At 42.8% G+C, this 16,924-nt stretch overlaps 1 protein-coding gene across 1 annotated transcript in view; it reads right to left on the reverse strand.

The window, feature by feature from the left end:
* The window catches only part of RAMP1 (receptor activity modifying protein 1), a 126,109-nt gene extending 109,185 nt beyond the window's left edge, over nucleotides 1–16,924 (reverse strand). Inside the window, exons 1-2 of the mRNA XM_073306752.1 lie at nucleotides 16,643–16,924; nucleotides 16,164–16,323 (exon numbers count right to left, since the gene is read on the reverse strand). Of these exons, the coding sequence (XP_073162853.1) occupies nucleotides 16,164–16,215 (52 nt within the window). The 5' untranslated portion in view covers nucleotides 16,216–16,323; nucleotides 16,643–16,924. The remainder of the gene's footprint in view (nucleotides 1–16,163; nucleotides 16,324–16,642) is intronic.

The raw sequence follows: 16,924 nt of genomic DNA on the forward strand, positions 1-16,924 counted from the left end.
GTCTTTTTAAACTGCCCAGTTTGCCCTGGTTTCAATTCAGAAACATGCACACCATGAGCACTGCCCAGTTTCAACACCAAGCCACGCAGGCTCATAACTGAATCCAAGATGCCTTGAAACGTTCGTGACTCTTCAAGAAACTTGGGTTGAGTTTGCAAACAAAACCGCAAATGAACCAAGTTTCACACACTGCTCTGCCTGCCAGTCAGAGGTGAAGGCTGAAGCATCTTTTAGGCCCATCTTTTGGGAAGAGGCCTGGGGATGCCCCGAGGGGGCCCAAGGACATTAGTCCCAACTGGCGGGGGGGGGGGGGAGGGAGAAGAAGATGGGGATGGAGTTCCCCCTACGGGGCAGAAGAAACTTCCTCAGGAAGTTCTTGTCAGCAAGTTAAGGAAGTATGGGCTGGATGAATGCACTATAAGGTGGGTAGAAAGTTGGCTAGATTGTCGGGCTCAACGGGTAGTGATCAATGGCTCCATGTCTAGTTGGCAGCCGGTGTCAAGTGGAGTGCCCCAAGGGTCGGTCCTGGGGCCGGTTTTGTTCAATATCTTCATAAATTATCTGGAGGATGGTGTGGATTGCACTCTCAGCAAATTTGCGGATGATACTAAACTGGGAGGAGTGGTAGATACGCTGGAGGGGAGGGATAGGATACAGAAGGACCTAGACCAATTGGAAGATTGGGCCAAAAGGAATCTGATGAGGTTCAATAAGGGTAAGTGCAGGGTCCTGCACTTAGGACGGAAGAACCCAATGCACAGCTACAGACTAGGGACCGAATGGCTAGGCAGCAGTTCTGCGGAAAAGGACCTAGGGGTGACAGTGGACGAGAAGCTGGATATGAGTCAGCAGTGTGCCCTTGTTGCCAAGAAGGCCAATGGCATTTTGGGATGTATAAGTAGGGGCATAGCGAGCAGATCGAGGGACGTGATCGTTCCCCTCTATTTGACATTGGTGAGGCCTCATCTGGAGTACTGTGTCCAGTTTTGGGCCCCACACTTCAAGAAGGATGTGGATAAATTGGAGAGAGTCCAGCGAAGGGCAACAAAAATGATTAAGGGACTGGAACACATGAGTTATGAGGAGAGGCTGAGGGAGCTGGGATTGTTTAGCCTGCAGAAGAGAAGAATGAGGGGGGATTTGATAGCTGCTTTCAACTACCTGAAAGGGGGTTCCAAAGAGGATGGCTCTAGACTGTTCTCAATGGTAGCAGATGACAGAACGAGGAGTAATGGTCTCAAGTTGCAGTGGGGGAGGTTTAGATTGGATATTAGGAAAAACTTTTTCACTAAGAGGGTGGTGAAACACTGGAATGCGTTACCTAGGGAGGTGGTAGAATCTCCTTCCTTAGAGGTTTTTAAGGTCAGGCTTGACAAAGCCCTGGCTGGGATGATTTAACTGGGAATTGGTCCTGCTTTGAGCAGGGGGTTGGACTAGATGACCTTCTGGGGTCCCTTCCAACCCTGATATTCTATGATTCTATGAAGCTCTGCACTGGGTGGGGGAGGTAAGGGGGGTGACTTGGCAGGAGGAGGTCAGGGTGTGTGGGAGTATGAGGCTCGGTGGGGTGGAAGGGTCAGGATGCGGGGGGTGAGGTGGGGTGAGGCTTAGCAGAGGGGTTGGGTGGGGGCGGTGAGGCTCAGGGGAGGGGGTGTTGGGTGCAGGGGATTTGGGTTGGGCAGACAGGGGAAGCAGGTCCCAGTACGGTGACCCCTCCCCCGACCCATGCACCCAGAACTGCCCCCCCCATTGGGGCCCCCTGCATCAGGAGCATCCTGTACCCAGAACCCCCAACTGAGTGCCCCAACTCCCTGCCAAGCCTCCCCCCACCCCACTGAGCCCCAACCAGCTGCACCCTGATCCTCCAGCCCTCCCCACTGAGCCCTAACCACCTTCACCTGGACTCCCCTGCAGAGTCCCATTCCCCCGGCAGCCAGAACCCCGCACCAAGCCCCTGTGCGTCCAGATCCCACCCCCCTCCCCATAGCTCTCACCGAGCTGCCCACACACAGATTGTGCCACACAGAGCCCTGGTACTCTTGAGGGAATTCTGTGCCAAAAAATTAAAAATTTTAAAATTCAGAAAAGTTCTGCATATTTTATTTGTCAAAACAACACAGAAACAACAACAACAACAACATGGTCACACCATTTTCAATTTTTTTGGTAATTTATTTCAAAATACTTGTCAGCAAATAATTGAAAATGCTGGGATTATATGGTGTTATTTTGACAAATCAAATATGCAGAATTTGCAATATTGTGTGCAGAATTTTTAATTTTTTGGCACAGAATTCTCTCTGGAGTACCCCAGGCAGTGATTTGCAGGTAATAAATTCAAATTAGAAAACCACCTAAACTCTCCCTTTTCAAGTCAGATTGAGTCACTCAGTCAGTTACCCCTGCTATCTTGATGTTTACACTGTCTGCTAATTTGGTGCCCTTTCATTTCTCCCATGTTTTTCTTTTAATTTCTGGCCAACAGTAAGCTTTGGAAGCTGCTTGCAGAGGCCCTAGTACAGGATAAAAAGAGCCGACTGACGACAGTATAATCAAGAATGTCAATCTGGCGTCACTAAGAAGATGTTTTACAGTCAAAAACCTTTGTCAAGAACAGAGGTGATGCTAACCCACTGGGGACCCTAAGTAGGAATATCTCTCCCGCCCAGTGCATACTGATAATTAATAATCCCTTTCGCTGCCTGGGGCCCTAAGAAATTGCTTAATCTGTTTATGCCTAGTGCATACTACACTTCCATTTAAGGGAGAAAAGCTGCACATTTGCTTCCCAGATCCTCTTTTCCCTTTAAAAACGCAGATATGCTCCTACAGGCTAACGTGGACGCTCTGCTATCTTGTTAGGGTCCATACTTCCAAGGGTGATGCAAATAAATATGGGACCCCTGTAATGCCATTTCATTAAGACCTCTGATGCAATAATAAAAGGTAGTGTAAGGGCCTTTGCCCCCACAGCTGCCCCATATAGCTTCAGATCATGTTCGTTGGAAGGGTTCAGATGAAATGTGGATGGGGAGTAGGGAGAGACATTGGGAATGTGTCCAGAAACAGGGCATGTCCAGAGAAAAGCAACAAAAATGATTAAAGGTCTAGAAAACATGGCCCATGAGGGAAAATTGAAAAAAATATGTTTGTTTACTCTGGAAAAGAGAAGACTGGGGGGGGGAACATAACAGTTTTCAAGTACATAAAAGGTTGTTACAAAGAGGAGGGAGAAAAATCGTTTTTCTTAACCTCTGAGGATAGGACAAGAAGCAGTGGGCTTAAATTGCAGCAAGAGAGGTTTAGGTTGGCCATTAGGAAAAATTTCCTGTCAGGGTGGTTAAGCACTGGAATAAATTGCCTAGGGAGGTTGTGGAATCTCTGTCATTGGCGGTTTTTAAGAGCAGGTTAGACAAACACCTGACAGGGATGGTCTAGATAATACTTAGTCCTGCTAGGAGAGCAAGGGACTGGACTAGCTGACCCTTGAGGTCCCTTCCAGTCCTATGACTCTATGTTTTGTAGAGGAAACAGAATAGCAGATGGAGGTTTCCAGTTACGCAAGAGCCAGGAGGAACTTGCAATGTGCCCCAGATGCAGCAGGGATAACCCCAGTGCCTGGGAACACAGATAAAAATGGCTGAAGTCTGAACACAAGGGACTCAGGTTATTTCCAGACTGCCCAGTCAGCACAAAGCACTTCGCGCTCCACACCACAGGACATGGGAGACCGAGCAGAAAGAATCACACACACAGCACAGCCTGTCCCTGCGATGGAGGGGCCTCTTCCGGCTGTAGGTTTGGCTGCATGTTCTGAACCCACCCTGAATTCTCCTTTTAATGGGAGAATCTCCTTCCAGCAAGGGAAATGTGCCTGGAAAAGGCTTGTGCGCATGGAAGGGAAAACGGACTCCTTTAAAACAGGCTAACACATGGATTCTAACATAGAAGGTGACCGGAAAGCATTTTATTCACACTAGGTAGGCATGATACTGATATTCCAGATAGGGAAGCTGAGGCAGAGAGAGAATAAGTGAAGTCACTCACCAACTTAGGTCTCCCGCCTACATTAACTGAACAACCAACTTTAACAAGGGTGTTAAACTCAGACCAATTAAGACTGATCCAGCAAAGTACTGAAAGGACAGGGTTAATTTCAGTGGCACCTAATTATTCGCTAGCTCAATCAGGGCCGGACACTGTGCAGCCTACCCAGTGCAGAATGGGACAAAATCTGTTAAGACTGGTTTTAAATGCCTGCTCTAGCCCAGTAATTAGTAGCACGGTTCCTTCCCTTGCTTTGAGATTTTTGTTCAGGGCCACATTTTTTAGAAACCGTCTGGAAGGATCTCTCTACATTGCAGCTGGCCGTCAGCCTCCCGCCCAGGGAGACAGACAGCCTCACGCTAGCTCAGTTCAAGCTACTGCACTTAAAAATAGCAGCCGGGCTGCTGTGGCACCAGCCGAGGCATGGGGTAACCACCCGAACTCGGAGCCACGTGACACACGCACACCGCTCCCCCGCGGCTGAGCTCCAGCAGCTAGTCTGGCCTTCTGTTTCGGCTACTGCAACACCCACACTGCAGGTCAGGCTGAGCTAGGGCCAGTGAGCCAGTCTGCCCAGGCAGGGAGGTTCCCTCTCAGCTGCAATGTAGACATAGCCTTAATTCCGGGTCCGCATTTGTATCGTGTGCAGCTGCCAGGAACAGCAGGGACATGTAAGAACATTTTGGCCCGGTCGACACTAGAAATGTCTTCCACCATAATAATGCTGGTTGGGGTGTGATTATTTACCACATTTTTATTCCAGCAAAAACCCCCGACATAGACCCAGTTATACCAGCAATAAAATCCTTTTGCCAGTGTCGCTTATTTCAGTCAGTGAACTGGTAAAAGCTATACTGGCAAAAGACTTCAGAATTCTTTTGCTGGTCCAAGCTGTGTGTCCACTGGGGTAGCTGCCAGTTTAGTTATACTGGCAAACCCTTTCTAGTGTACACTAGGCCTTCAATGTGTAATTTCCTCATTATGCCGGCAGGTCAGGTGGCTAAACATCTTAACTGCTGTCATTTGTGCTCAATGTTCATTTCACACACAATTTATTTCATGTTCAGGATCAGACCGCAGGTTGAAATTATTTCAGCAATTTTCCCCTCTTTGAACGGTGTTGAATTGTAACAGGGGAACGCACATTCAATGTTGCTCGTGGTGCAGCACATCGCTACTCTCAGCAAGTTTCTTTGACTCAGAAATAAGGCTATTTTAACAATGGCCATGATGAACGAAAAGCATGTCCAGCCATTACTTAACTTCACACTACCGTGGCTGAAAACGAAGCTCAGAATCCTTTGCAATATTTTCTAAATACCTGATCCAAAATGTTGTGTTCAAAAAGCCAAGTTAAAACAAGTTGAATCATAACAACATGCACATTCAACAGCCAAGTTCTGTTGTATGATGATTAGAAACTATACATTATAAAAAGAGTTCACCATTTAAACAAAACATAATTTGAGCCATGTTCTCCCCTTCCTAGGAGGCAATTATCTGCTTCAAATGGGAATTTGGATTCAGAGAAAGAAACAGAGGACCAGTTTCTTAGTTGATGTAGACTGCACAGCTCCACCGAAGCTTAAAACTTTATCCACTAGCCTGCACACAGAAATACACATGCACACACACAAAATCTTCTGGCCACCAGATATAGAACCTACTTTCTTCCATGCACGCAACAGACAAGAAAGAAATTCCAGTGGTTGCCATTAAAAAGTCACCATTTGCAAACCATTACCATATTCTGCAGCTTGTTTCCTATTCAAGTAAAAGGAAGCGCTGTGCTCCCTCAGACCATTCCCGAAGAGCTATTGGCTAATGCCGACTTTTTAATGGTGACCACTGTCTGTTGGGGAAAATGAACATAGAGGTTACTAAGTTTAAAAAGTATACATTACTTATTGTTATGCTTTATTACTTTATTCCAGTAGCAACCACTGTGCATTTGGTAGAACTGAGTGAAAAAATCACAATTTCCGTCCCGTGGGAAATTCTGATGCATAGCTATTTCGAATTGGGACAAAGTAAAAATATAAAAAAATTCACAAAACGAAAGGTTTTAACCATTTTGATTTGGAAGTGTTTTGTTTTGACATTTTAAATTACAGTGAAATGTTTTGATCTTCCCAGTGGAAACATTTTGTTTCCATCCAATATTAAACCGCATCCACCTGTGATGGAGTGGTCCCTCATGCCTTCACTCTTCCTTACAGGCTCCCTGGCTGGATTACAACTCTCAAGCTTTACTACAGTCATAGGACTCCCATGATGCACCACACTGCTCCGTGCATGATGGGAAATACAGGCCATTCAAGTAGCCCTATAATTGAGAGTGGGAGCATGACGCACCTGAACTACATCTCCCATGAGGCTTCACGCTAGGTTAATACAGTTTAATATCATGACTGAAAACAAAATATTGGTCTCAGTTCAACAAACCAAAAAAATTTTCATTTTGATTTTCTGTTTGAGAAAATCAAAAAATTCCAGCAAAAAAAGAAGCAAAAACAACATTTTCTGTTGAAAAACAAACAATCATGTTGATGGAAAATTACTCTCCAGCTCCAGTGCTGGGTGCTATACAAATACTTATGAAGGCACAGTCCCTGCCACCAAGAGCTTACAACTTCTAATATCATCATGCATGGGGGAGACACACCGTATGAGAAAAAGGGCCTTACCCTGAGAAGTGCTGAATGCCCAACACTCCCACAACAGTTTATTATTATTATTTGTATTACCACAATGCCCAGGAGCCCTAGGCTCTGTACAGACAGACAGTCCCTGTCACAAAGTGTTTACAATCTGAATCCACAAGTATTACAGGTGCTCCGCAAGAGTCAAGACCAGCTCCTGTGCATTTCCCTCATCCCCCCCCAATGAAAAAAGGGAGAAAGACTTTTCCTACAGGCAGGCTATACATATCTGCACAGATGAATCACCTGTTGGAGGGACTGAGTCAGTACAAAGAATGGTTTCAGAATGTGGTATTGTCACATTAAGTAGACTCCTCATCAAGATTAGTCTTAGACAATGTGTGTTCTTTGGCCATCTCAGCTTTGAATCACTGTGGTAATCCTAAGGAAGACACTGCTCTCACTTCTGTTAGCTTAAACCATTGCCGAGTTGGCTGGGACACGTGCTCTGATACTTCAGAATCTAGACCAGGTCAATTTATTGTGGAAGATGTGTTCGGATAAAGGTCATTTCTGTTATATGTGATAATGCAGTGAGTTTTCAAAGCCCACAGGAGACTGCTATTCTTCCCTTCCTTTGACTGTTCTTTTACTGTTATCCATAAAGTGTGTTTGGTATTGAACCAGTTGTGAGAGGCGAATTTAACCAGCTACACTACAGTGTTGGATCTGGCTAGCAGCTGTTGACGGTTATATTGCCAGTTAGAGTCAATGAATAATTCGGACAGAATACATTTTTCAGCTAAGTTATCCTCTTTTCCCTGTGCACAGGATACATGAGAGAAGACCAATCATAATTCTCTCAAATGTATTTGTTATTCAAGTGCATTGGACAAATATTTTCAATCTTTTTTTTTAAACTCTTGATAATTCACAAACATTCAAAAATCGTTGCGATGTTGCTCACTAGTGACTAACCAAATAAATCTCCCAGCCTTATTTCAGTTCCTCGGTTAGAGAAGTGCACAAGCCCACTCCCACATAAATACTGGAAGGTGATCATTTTCATTTTATTTCCCAGAAACACGTATGCATCCAACTTTGAAATCCACTGTCCACGAATATATTTGCCAGCAAAAAACTGAAACACTTGACTGGTTTGCTGACAATGAACAAACAAATTGGAACACACCGGAGTGAAATTAATTCCTTTACAAATTTGAATCAACTTTCACAAATTTTTTTTTGGACTATTCATCCACCTCTATGGCCAATAAAACCTTCCCATTTTTTTCTGTCTCTGGCTGTGGCCTGACTCAAATACAAGAATCTCTGGAGGGGAGGTTTAATGCAATTTTAGCTGTAACTAAATGGATATAAATTCTTGTAGGACTGTCTACATCAGCTTGGTGTATAATTTGTATGTTTCTTTGCAAGGTCCAATGTATTTCAACACTGAAACCAAACGGATATTTGAATTTGATGGTTGTTATATCCAGACCTGGAAGGAAATTCCAGTTATTCCTGGATGGATTTAGCCATTTAATTTTTTTCTCTATGTAATAAAGAGAGTGATTGTGCGTGATGGCTTCATTTAACAGGTCTCTTGCCAGATCTATTCCCTTAAGTCTCATATAGGATTTTAAATTTACTAGCTTCAAGGTAGCAGGCTGGAAAACACAGGTACTTGGCATCGCCAGTCCTCAATATCAAAAATAAGATCATTTGAAATTCTTATACTTAGCTGAAGGATCTAACATGCAAGACACTATTGTGGTAGTAGGTCCTGGATATTTTTAACCACCAGCTACTGTAATACAAATAAGAAATTATGGCAACTGATTCACAAATAGTACCGGAGCATCCATCAAATAAAGCTACAGCAAGCTCCACTTCCCCAGACAGCCTGGATGAATTCTCCTGTGGTGTTTTCAGTATCGCTGTTTTTGCTAACGAGGGTACAGTACACGGCAGATATTGGCATTGTAAAATATTAATTGGCCTTTTCAAGAACTGAATTTTGTTGAGCCTCTCAGCTATCAGGTCTCAGTATGTGTTTCTTGGGAGATCACTGATTGGCTGAAGACGGTTCTGTGAAACCAACGAGATTGAAGCTTTCAGCCAAACCATTTTATTGCATGCATCCATCCAGCTACCTGACTGGCTGAACGTCCCAAACCAATTTATAATTGTCCTGGTCCCTGCCTTAGTCTTCCAAATGGTGGAGCTGATCCTGTGAGGTACCGAGTGCCCTCAACCCCTATTAAAATGCATATAACAGTTGATGGGGGGAGGGGTAAGGCCACACCGCACATTGCAGTATCAGGATTCATCTTTGCTCAGAGGACAGGTCATCATGTGGAGTTTTTTTCATATTGTTTTGTTTTATAAACTCAGCTTTGTAAGACTAGCAAAAAGAGGAAGAATGGTCCAATGATTAGCATGCTAGCCTGGGCCTGGGTTCAATTCCCTGCTCCATCACATGCTTCTTGTGTGACCTGGGGCATGTCTCCTCCATCTGTGCCTCAGTTTCCCATTTTATAATGGGGATAACATCACTTCCCCACTACACTGGAGTCTTACGAGGGTAAATACATTAAAGATTGTGATGTGCTCAGATCCTGTAGTAATGGGGCCCATATACCAAAATATTAGATAGATAACAAAAATTATGCCTACTCTGAATTTGATACAACAGCAACAGATGGCTCAAAGGACTGATGACAAAGGATGGGCAAACTTATTTTGAACCCACTTGAACATTAGAGGTTTGACAGTTTGACTTGACTGTTACTAGGGTCACATTCTGTTAAGGACAGACAGTGAGGAAAAAAGGAGTAGACAAAAAAATGGGTATAAAATGGATCAGAAACCAGTCAGAGTGAAAAACAACGAGAAACAGATTGCAGAAAGGAACAGAAAGAGGAAGGGGAAATTTGGCATAAAAATCCATTTTGGGATTGTTCTCTCAATACATAGCATAGATTTTTTTTTTTAATTGACTCACTTTGATTAAACTACTGCAAAAAAAATGATTCTTAAACTTGCACTAGGGTTTGTGCCGTTTGAGAGTTTGGCAAAAGTTTAACTCCATTTACTTCACCAACCCCTAGGTCAAATCAGACCCGACAGTATCACCACCAAATGTCTGTTTGTTGCTCTATATGAAATGAGCTAGTGATCTCAATCTAATTCCTTATGTCCACATTTTGTTAACAACCATTCACAGTTGGCAGAAGAAAGCCAAGGCTTGAATGTACCCAATTGTCATTTCACACCTAAACAGGATCTGATCAGAACGGGATGCTTCTGTTTTACAGATAAAGAGAGGACTTTAGTTTCTATCACATTCACTCTGGCACCTTTTGCCAGCGCTAAATTCATGCTTTGGAGTTGTTTTTAAAATGTAAACAAAGAATATGATGCCAAAAATCTACAATGATTAATGCTAGTCACTGAAGTGTAGAACTGACAGATGTGGACTTAGTTTTCAAAACTAGATTAGTTTTACAAAAAGTATCACAAACGAATTTCAGGAAAAACAAATATATGAAAGTCACAACTGTGTACAGATATGCAATGTAGTGGTTTTTATAAGGACATTGGGAAACAGTGTTTTAAATAAGTGCAATATACCCTAATATGTAGAGATCTTTGGGTGAAAATGTGGTCTGATAAGTTAGCAAGCACACAAAAAGACTACACTGAACCAAGGGCTAGTCAAATATCAGGAATTCATATTCGCAAATATGTCACTAGAAAATTTCACTGGTAATCAGAGAATAATCAACTTGCTGAATTCTGTTCAGACGTAGAGCTGGTCAAATATCTCAAAGCATTAACAGAATAAACAGTTTGATGAATATCCATGAAATATATTTAATATAGTAATTGATACTATTCTACCAGCCAGAGTACCGTATCTCCTTTTTTTCAATTAAGAATTAGAGCTGGTAAAAAATTCTTTCATCCCTCCTCCCTTTCCCTGCTGCCTCCCCCAAAATGGCTTTTTAACAAAGCGCATTTTTGCCAAAAGTTTCCATGTTAATAAAAAAAAAAAAATCAAGGTTTTGTCAAAAATGAAAACTTCAAAGCAAAAAAAGATTCAGTTTCCAGCTTTTTCTTTTTTTGATGAAACCCCCAAAATGTTCTATAATTTTTTTTCATTTTTGTCAAAAAAAAATAAGCAGGAAAAAAATCATTTCTCAACCAGCTCTATTAAGTCTATTTATCTGTCGTAAGTGACTATAAACCATTCTCATTTAAATACATAATATCCCAAGATCTGGTTTCAGATCTACAGCCAGTTGCTATGGTAAAAAGAACTTGCTACAGTTTAATAATAAATCAAAATCTGCATTTTCATAATTCCAAGATCTTCTCAAGTCTAGAATTAGAAAATCTATAATGGATTTTACTCCAGCTGAAAGTCTGAAAAGTGTCTGTCCCATTCTTAATAATTTACAAGGCTTCCAATTTCATTCCAGGTCATGGTATTTGTTAGTCATCCGCAGTCTTCAGGGCACTTACACAGAAGAGATTAACGTATCAGTATTTAACGGATATTTACTTCAACAACATTGCAGAGTTAATTGATGTCATTAAATTGCTCAAAGCCCAGCAGATTCCTGCTAGTCTATGTTAAGCAGGCTACCGCCCCATCAGTGCACAATCAAATGCAATCACCACTTTATTTAACTATACAGAACTGGGAGCTATTGATATAATCTGTAAACTGGAACAGATTACGTTCCAGAGAGGTTTTTATTTTTAAGAACTGAACCCATTTTATTTTTGTTTTTCATCTGTAAGAAGCCTATAGGAAACAAAGCAGCCCAATTTTAACTATAAGGGTAATTAACCAGTGGAACAGCTTACCTAGAGATCTGGTGGATTCTCCAGCACTTTAAGTCTTTAAATCAAGACTAGATCGCTTTCTAAAAGATATACTACAGCTCAGAGATTATCGTCTTCATGTGGAAATTACTGGTTGAGATTCTATGGCTGTGTTTTGCAGGAGGTCAGACTAGATGACCATAATGATCCCTTCTGGCTTTAGAATCTATTAATCTATGGTATTAAAAAGTTATGGGGAAAAGCGGAAATATGATCACAATTGTGTGTGTGTGTGTGTGTTATAGAAGTACCTGTTTCACATTGCCTCTGGGTGTCTGTAGATATAATACCCATGTAATAAACTGCATTTAGCACATAACCTTGGAACACTTCACCTGTGCTCTGCTCACTAATCCATCTCTATCAGGCCTGTCTAAAATTCCACATACTTGAGCAGCTTTAAGCAGCTGTCGTATATTTTTAAGTCAACCTGTCACAAAAATGTTTCCTTCTTTCCATCAGATGTAAAATTTCTCATTCCCTACCCCCATTACATTGGTCTGAGGACTCGGTGAAAGATTAAAGTTAAATACCCCAACAACCCTGAATTGCTAGAAATGTAAGTTTTATACCAATGAGAAGGGTTACATTCCTAACTCTTAGTGGTACACACAGAACTTGGTTTTACCTATGGAAGGTCCAGAGATAAATGGACTTCAAAGTCATGATATTTATATGTTCAGATGAGCCATTTTAGATCACTTTTAAAGGTTTCTAATATTTTAATTGTGACCTTTTTACAGAATACATGATGGATCACTATGGTACCAAGCACTTGTTTGGGATGCTCTGCATAACTCATTTGTGCGGAATTCAGCCACCCCAAGCTCAAGCCAATAAAACCTTTATACCACCAAGTATTCCTGTCTCACATATTTATACGTTTGTACACCACCCTTCACTCTAAAAGATCTCAGGCAACTGGCTAGTACATACAAGCAGTACCTCTGGAATGTAACAGCCAACTGGTACAGTGTACAATAGTGAGGAGAGGAGAAATGCTGGCCATTAATACAAACAAGAACCTTTTTCTTAGTAAAACAAAAAAAAAATCCTGCCTTTTTAGTATCAATGCAAAATAAGGAAGATCCTGTTTTTAAAGTGCGGCTCCATATTTAAAAGTGAGATTGCAGAAACAGCATCAGGTGGGAGTCATGTTATTGTGTCTCAATGATTTGCAAAGCACATTTGCTCAGTTTACAAGTAAAAAGGGTTTTTCCCCCCTAACTGCCAGCCCCGCAATCTCAACCTGGGATCTGAGTCAAGTTGACTTATTTCTGGCTCATTCATCATCACCAGTAATAAAGATTCTGCAGGTCGAATTTTACCCATGGTTACATTTGTGCAGCCCCATAAATGCTTACATGGAGTTGTGCAGATGTAACTGAGGGACGAATTGGGCCTGCATAACCTTTATTACTGGCAATGGTACACAGTCTGGAGAGAACACAATTCACTTTCTCATAGCTATGTTAGTTCTGCAGGAATGATAATATAAGCTTATTTTTATCACTACTGTAAACAGTTGCCTCAGGATTCAAACAGGTATCAGATCTGCTGAGTGAGAATGTGATTATTTGTAGAAAGTCCGTGTTCTGGTCACTATTGTTTTGGAAGGGCTTATATCTGAAAGACACCTGAGCAATCATCTGCATCGTGCTCAAATGTATCTGGCATGGGCAGAAGGGCTGAGTTGATCCTGCCAGGATTTGCACCTATGGTGCTGTGTGTAACCTATGTTTACACAGTTGGGAGAGCTTCCCCTCTCTAGGGCAGTGTTGCTAGAACACATAGTTTTACAAGTCAGCTACTGGTTTTCAGCTAACAGAGCTGGATCTTTTAGCTCAGGCAATAGGGGCTCATATGCTTTTGAATCCAGAGGTCCGAGGTTCCATCCCCACAGCCAAGGTGTCACATTACATATGTAGGAAAGGCATTTCAGAACCGATGCTTAAATTGCTGTACACTACCACACCCTCCATCTAACCGAGCAGAGACGAATATCGTATAAATATGTGCAACAAAGGAATCCCATAGATGAGCATAACCAACAGATAATACCTGGTAACTGAACAAGTTATTACTGTGCAATAAACAACAGCTTCAATGTAGGTAGGTTTTACATAGTGGACCTGAGGCTTTTCAATCAGTTGTCTAGATTGGCGACTTTATGGCCAGGATGATTTTATCAAAGGGCAATGTTAACTCGAGAATAATAAATGACATGTGTAGGTCCAATTCCGTGAGATGAAGTGACGTTAATTAGAGGCTCAGCACTTTGTATGATTGGGCCCAACACATGCATAGTACTGTCACTGATTTGACCAATTTAGGTTGGTTTTAGCATCTTGTCATAATATTCAATTTCAGATTTTCTAGAATATAAAACAAAGCTGCAGTCAACACATTATTGACAGTTTTTTTAACATCAGCTTTGATAAATACTGACAAGCAGATTTCTATTCTAAAAATAAAGCATCAGAACAACTGTCCTGGGTGAATGAGAATGGCTATGTATGGGCAGTAATGTTAGGTTCACTGTGCATTTTTTAATACCACAGTTTCTGAACAGGACAACTTACTATTTAGTCATGTACAATGAGGATGTCTCTACAACTAAACATGGAGAATGAGTTTTGCCTAACTTGTGCTGTCTACTATTTCCTTGTGAATAGTCACAAGCTAAAAAGTGGTAAATAGTTAATTACGCTGTACAGATAAGACAGCTCAATACATTATTTACTAGGGTTCTGAGGAGGAAAACAACAAGGAAGAACTGAAGGCAGGAAAAATGGATTTCCACATTTCCTCAAATAATCCTTAGATTTTTGTATTTCAAGTCAGTATCACAATGATTCTAATATGGCTCTTCTTTCAATATTTGGGTAATTATTATAAAGAATACCAGATAGATTATTCTTCAAAGCTTTTTGCCACAGACTTTCAGGTACTTATGGCAAAATAACAGGCTAGTTTCTACCTGTTGCATCTGTAATTCTGTTAACAAGAACATGGAGAGACACATGATGCCACATGAAAATAATTAAGCAAGAAACAGAAAGAATTACCAAACAAACTAATTTTAAAGAGACAGACTTAAAATTAACTATATGCTATAGAATCCTGGTCTTAGGGATATAAACATTTCTCAAAACAGGTCATTCCAGTTGGGCCCTCTAAATGCATACGTATCAGAAATAGAGACATAGGGAAGACAACTGTAGAACAATATAAATATTTGAGAAATTTTTACAATGAAAATTGTAAAGCTCAATGAAATTTTTACAATGAAAAATTGTAACCATAGCCTGCTTTAGAAAGCAGACCTTCCTTCAAGTAGAAAATGACATCTAAAGCAGATTGATCCAAGTGGCATTACCAGCGGACATGCTGGGAGCCAAGTTAAACATTTAGTTTCAATTCCATGTTATTTAGAATGATTTCTAATTTTAATCTCTATTTAAATAGATACGCTGCTTTCATTACATGCTTTCAAAATACAACACAGACATTTTCGCACTTAGACTGCAGTTAAAAGTAGAGGATTGTCACTTAGTGAAGTTACAATGGATAATGTAAAATGAGAATGGCACCAAATATTAGTGTTTAGTGTTCACTAAAGTATTTTTATAGCACATTTGCGAAGGGAGAGATTTTCCTGTGGCCAGGTTTCAATGCCGTGACTCCCCACTTAATCAGGATAGAGATGGCAGGACAGTCCAGCCAAGGCTTCATTAACTGAGTAGAGAAAGCTGAGATAAGTACACATTTTTCTGAATGGTTTCCCTTCAGAAGTTAAAAAGCGAAGAGTTTTTGCAATTACCTATTGTACATAAACATACTGTGTGTGTGGGGGGGGAATTGTTTAACTGGGTATTTAACAGGCAGCCATCAGCGTTTCCACTAGAGGTTACTTTGTAGTTAGGACAGTGAGTGGGCATTGGTCATAGGAATACACATGTTGAATAACCGACTACTGTTGTATCCCCACATTTTGGTTTACTAGTAAATTATGACTCAGCCCGCACAAACTCATCACACAAACCGACCCCAAAACCGCAACAGGGTTTGTTTGGTTTTGCCTCCAGTGAGCCTGTTTCACTAGCTTTACCGCTTGCTCAAACCAGCGAATTAAACAGATTAACATTAAAATCCACCGCGATAACAGCAAAACAGAGTAAAGTCAACAGAGGATAAACATTCTGCAAAGCAACCAGCTGCCCAGCAATCTGCAACGAAGGGGGCTGCAAAAGCACCGAAGGGGGCTGCAAAAGCACCGAAGTTGTTCATTAATCTCACACCCCAAGTTACAGGGAACAGAAAGCTGGCAACATACCCAATACAATGTAGCGGGCAATTAGGACGTTGGGTGCAAATTCTTTCCGTCCCATTAATTAGTTTATGTTTCCTTTATTAGGATGGATCATATTCCCGGGTGCTGAGCTCTGTCGGTGGTTCTTAGCCTCCATTCCTTGCAGCTACAGGGCCAGCGTCGAGCCAGCATAAACTCCTTTACACACACATGCCCGCCGCAGCCAGGTCCCAAAGGGCGCAGACCAAACAAAGGCATGCACTTACCTAGGACAAACCAGAGGAAACGTCTCGGGATGAAAGTCATCTCCAGAGCCATGATGCAAATTATGCCACAAATCTGACTTCGGAGGAGTCTACCCCGAGCCACGGGACCGGCGCGGGCGCCCCATCAGAAGGGAAGAGACAGCGGTGGGGAGATCCTGCCCTGCCGAGTAATTAAGAGCAAAATAACACACACCCCCCGCGAACCCCCCCCCCCCCCGCAGCGGGCCGCAGGGGAGCAGGCCGCCCAGCTGCAGCGCCCGGGGCAGGGCGAAGCGCTGGTTTGGCTGCCCCTGGCCTCTCGGCTCTCTCGAGTCCCCGCGCAGGCTTCGCCGCGGCTGGCGAGCCGATGCCCGGCTCCGGGGCTGGGCGGTCGCCGCGCCTGCGAGCCCGGGCCGAGGCAGCCGGCAGGGTCGGGCCGAGGCGCAGCCCGGGGAGCGCCGCGCGCGAAGACCACTGGGCGGATCTAAGTTTAGACCAACCTGAGCCTTTAAAAATAGCCGGACCGACGCTGGCAGCTGCGCCAGCCGTGTACAAGCCAGGCCGGCGGCTCCGTGAGCGGGCGCTCCCCGGTGCGGGCGCAAAGCAGCCGGGCCAGCCCCCCAGCGGGGCAAGGCGCGAGGGGAGGTACATGAACGCTACGGGGGAAGGGAGATCCAGCACGGGACGGGCTGGAAGGCTGCCACGGAGCGGCATTTGGAAAACGGGGTCTGTTTCATACGTGGGAGCGTGATCCCACTTGTACAAACTTCCCCCAGCGCTGA

The sequence above is a fragment of the Lepidochelys kempii genome, chromosome 11, assembly GCF_965140265.1.
Source record: "Lepidochelys kempii isolate rLepKem1 chromosome 11, rLepKem1.hap2, whole genome shotgun sequence".
Taxonomy (NCBI): Eukaryota; Metazoa; Chordata; order Testudines; family Cheloniidae; genus Lepidochelys; species Lepidochelys kempii.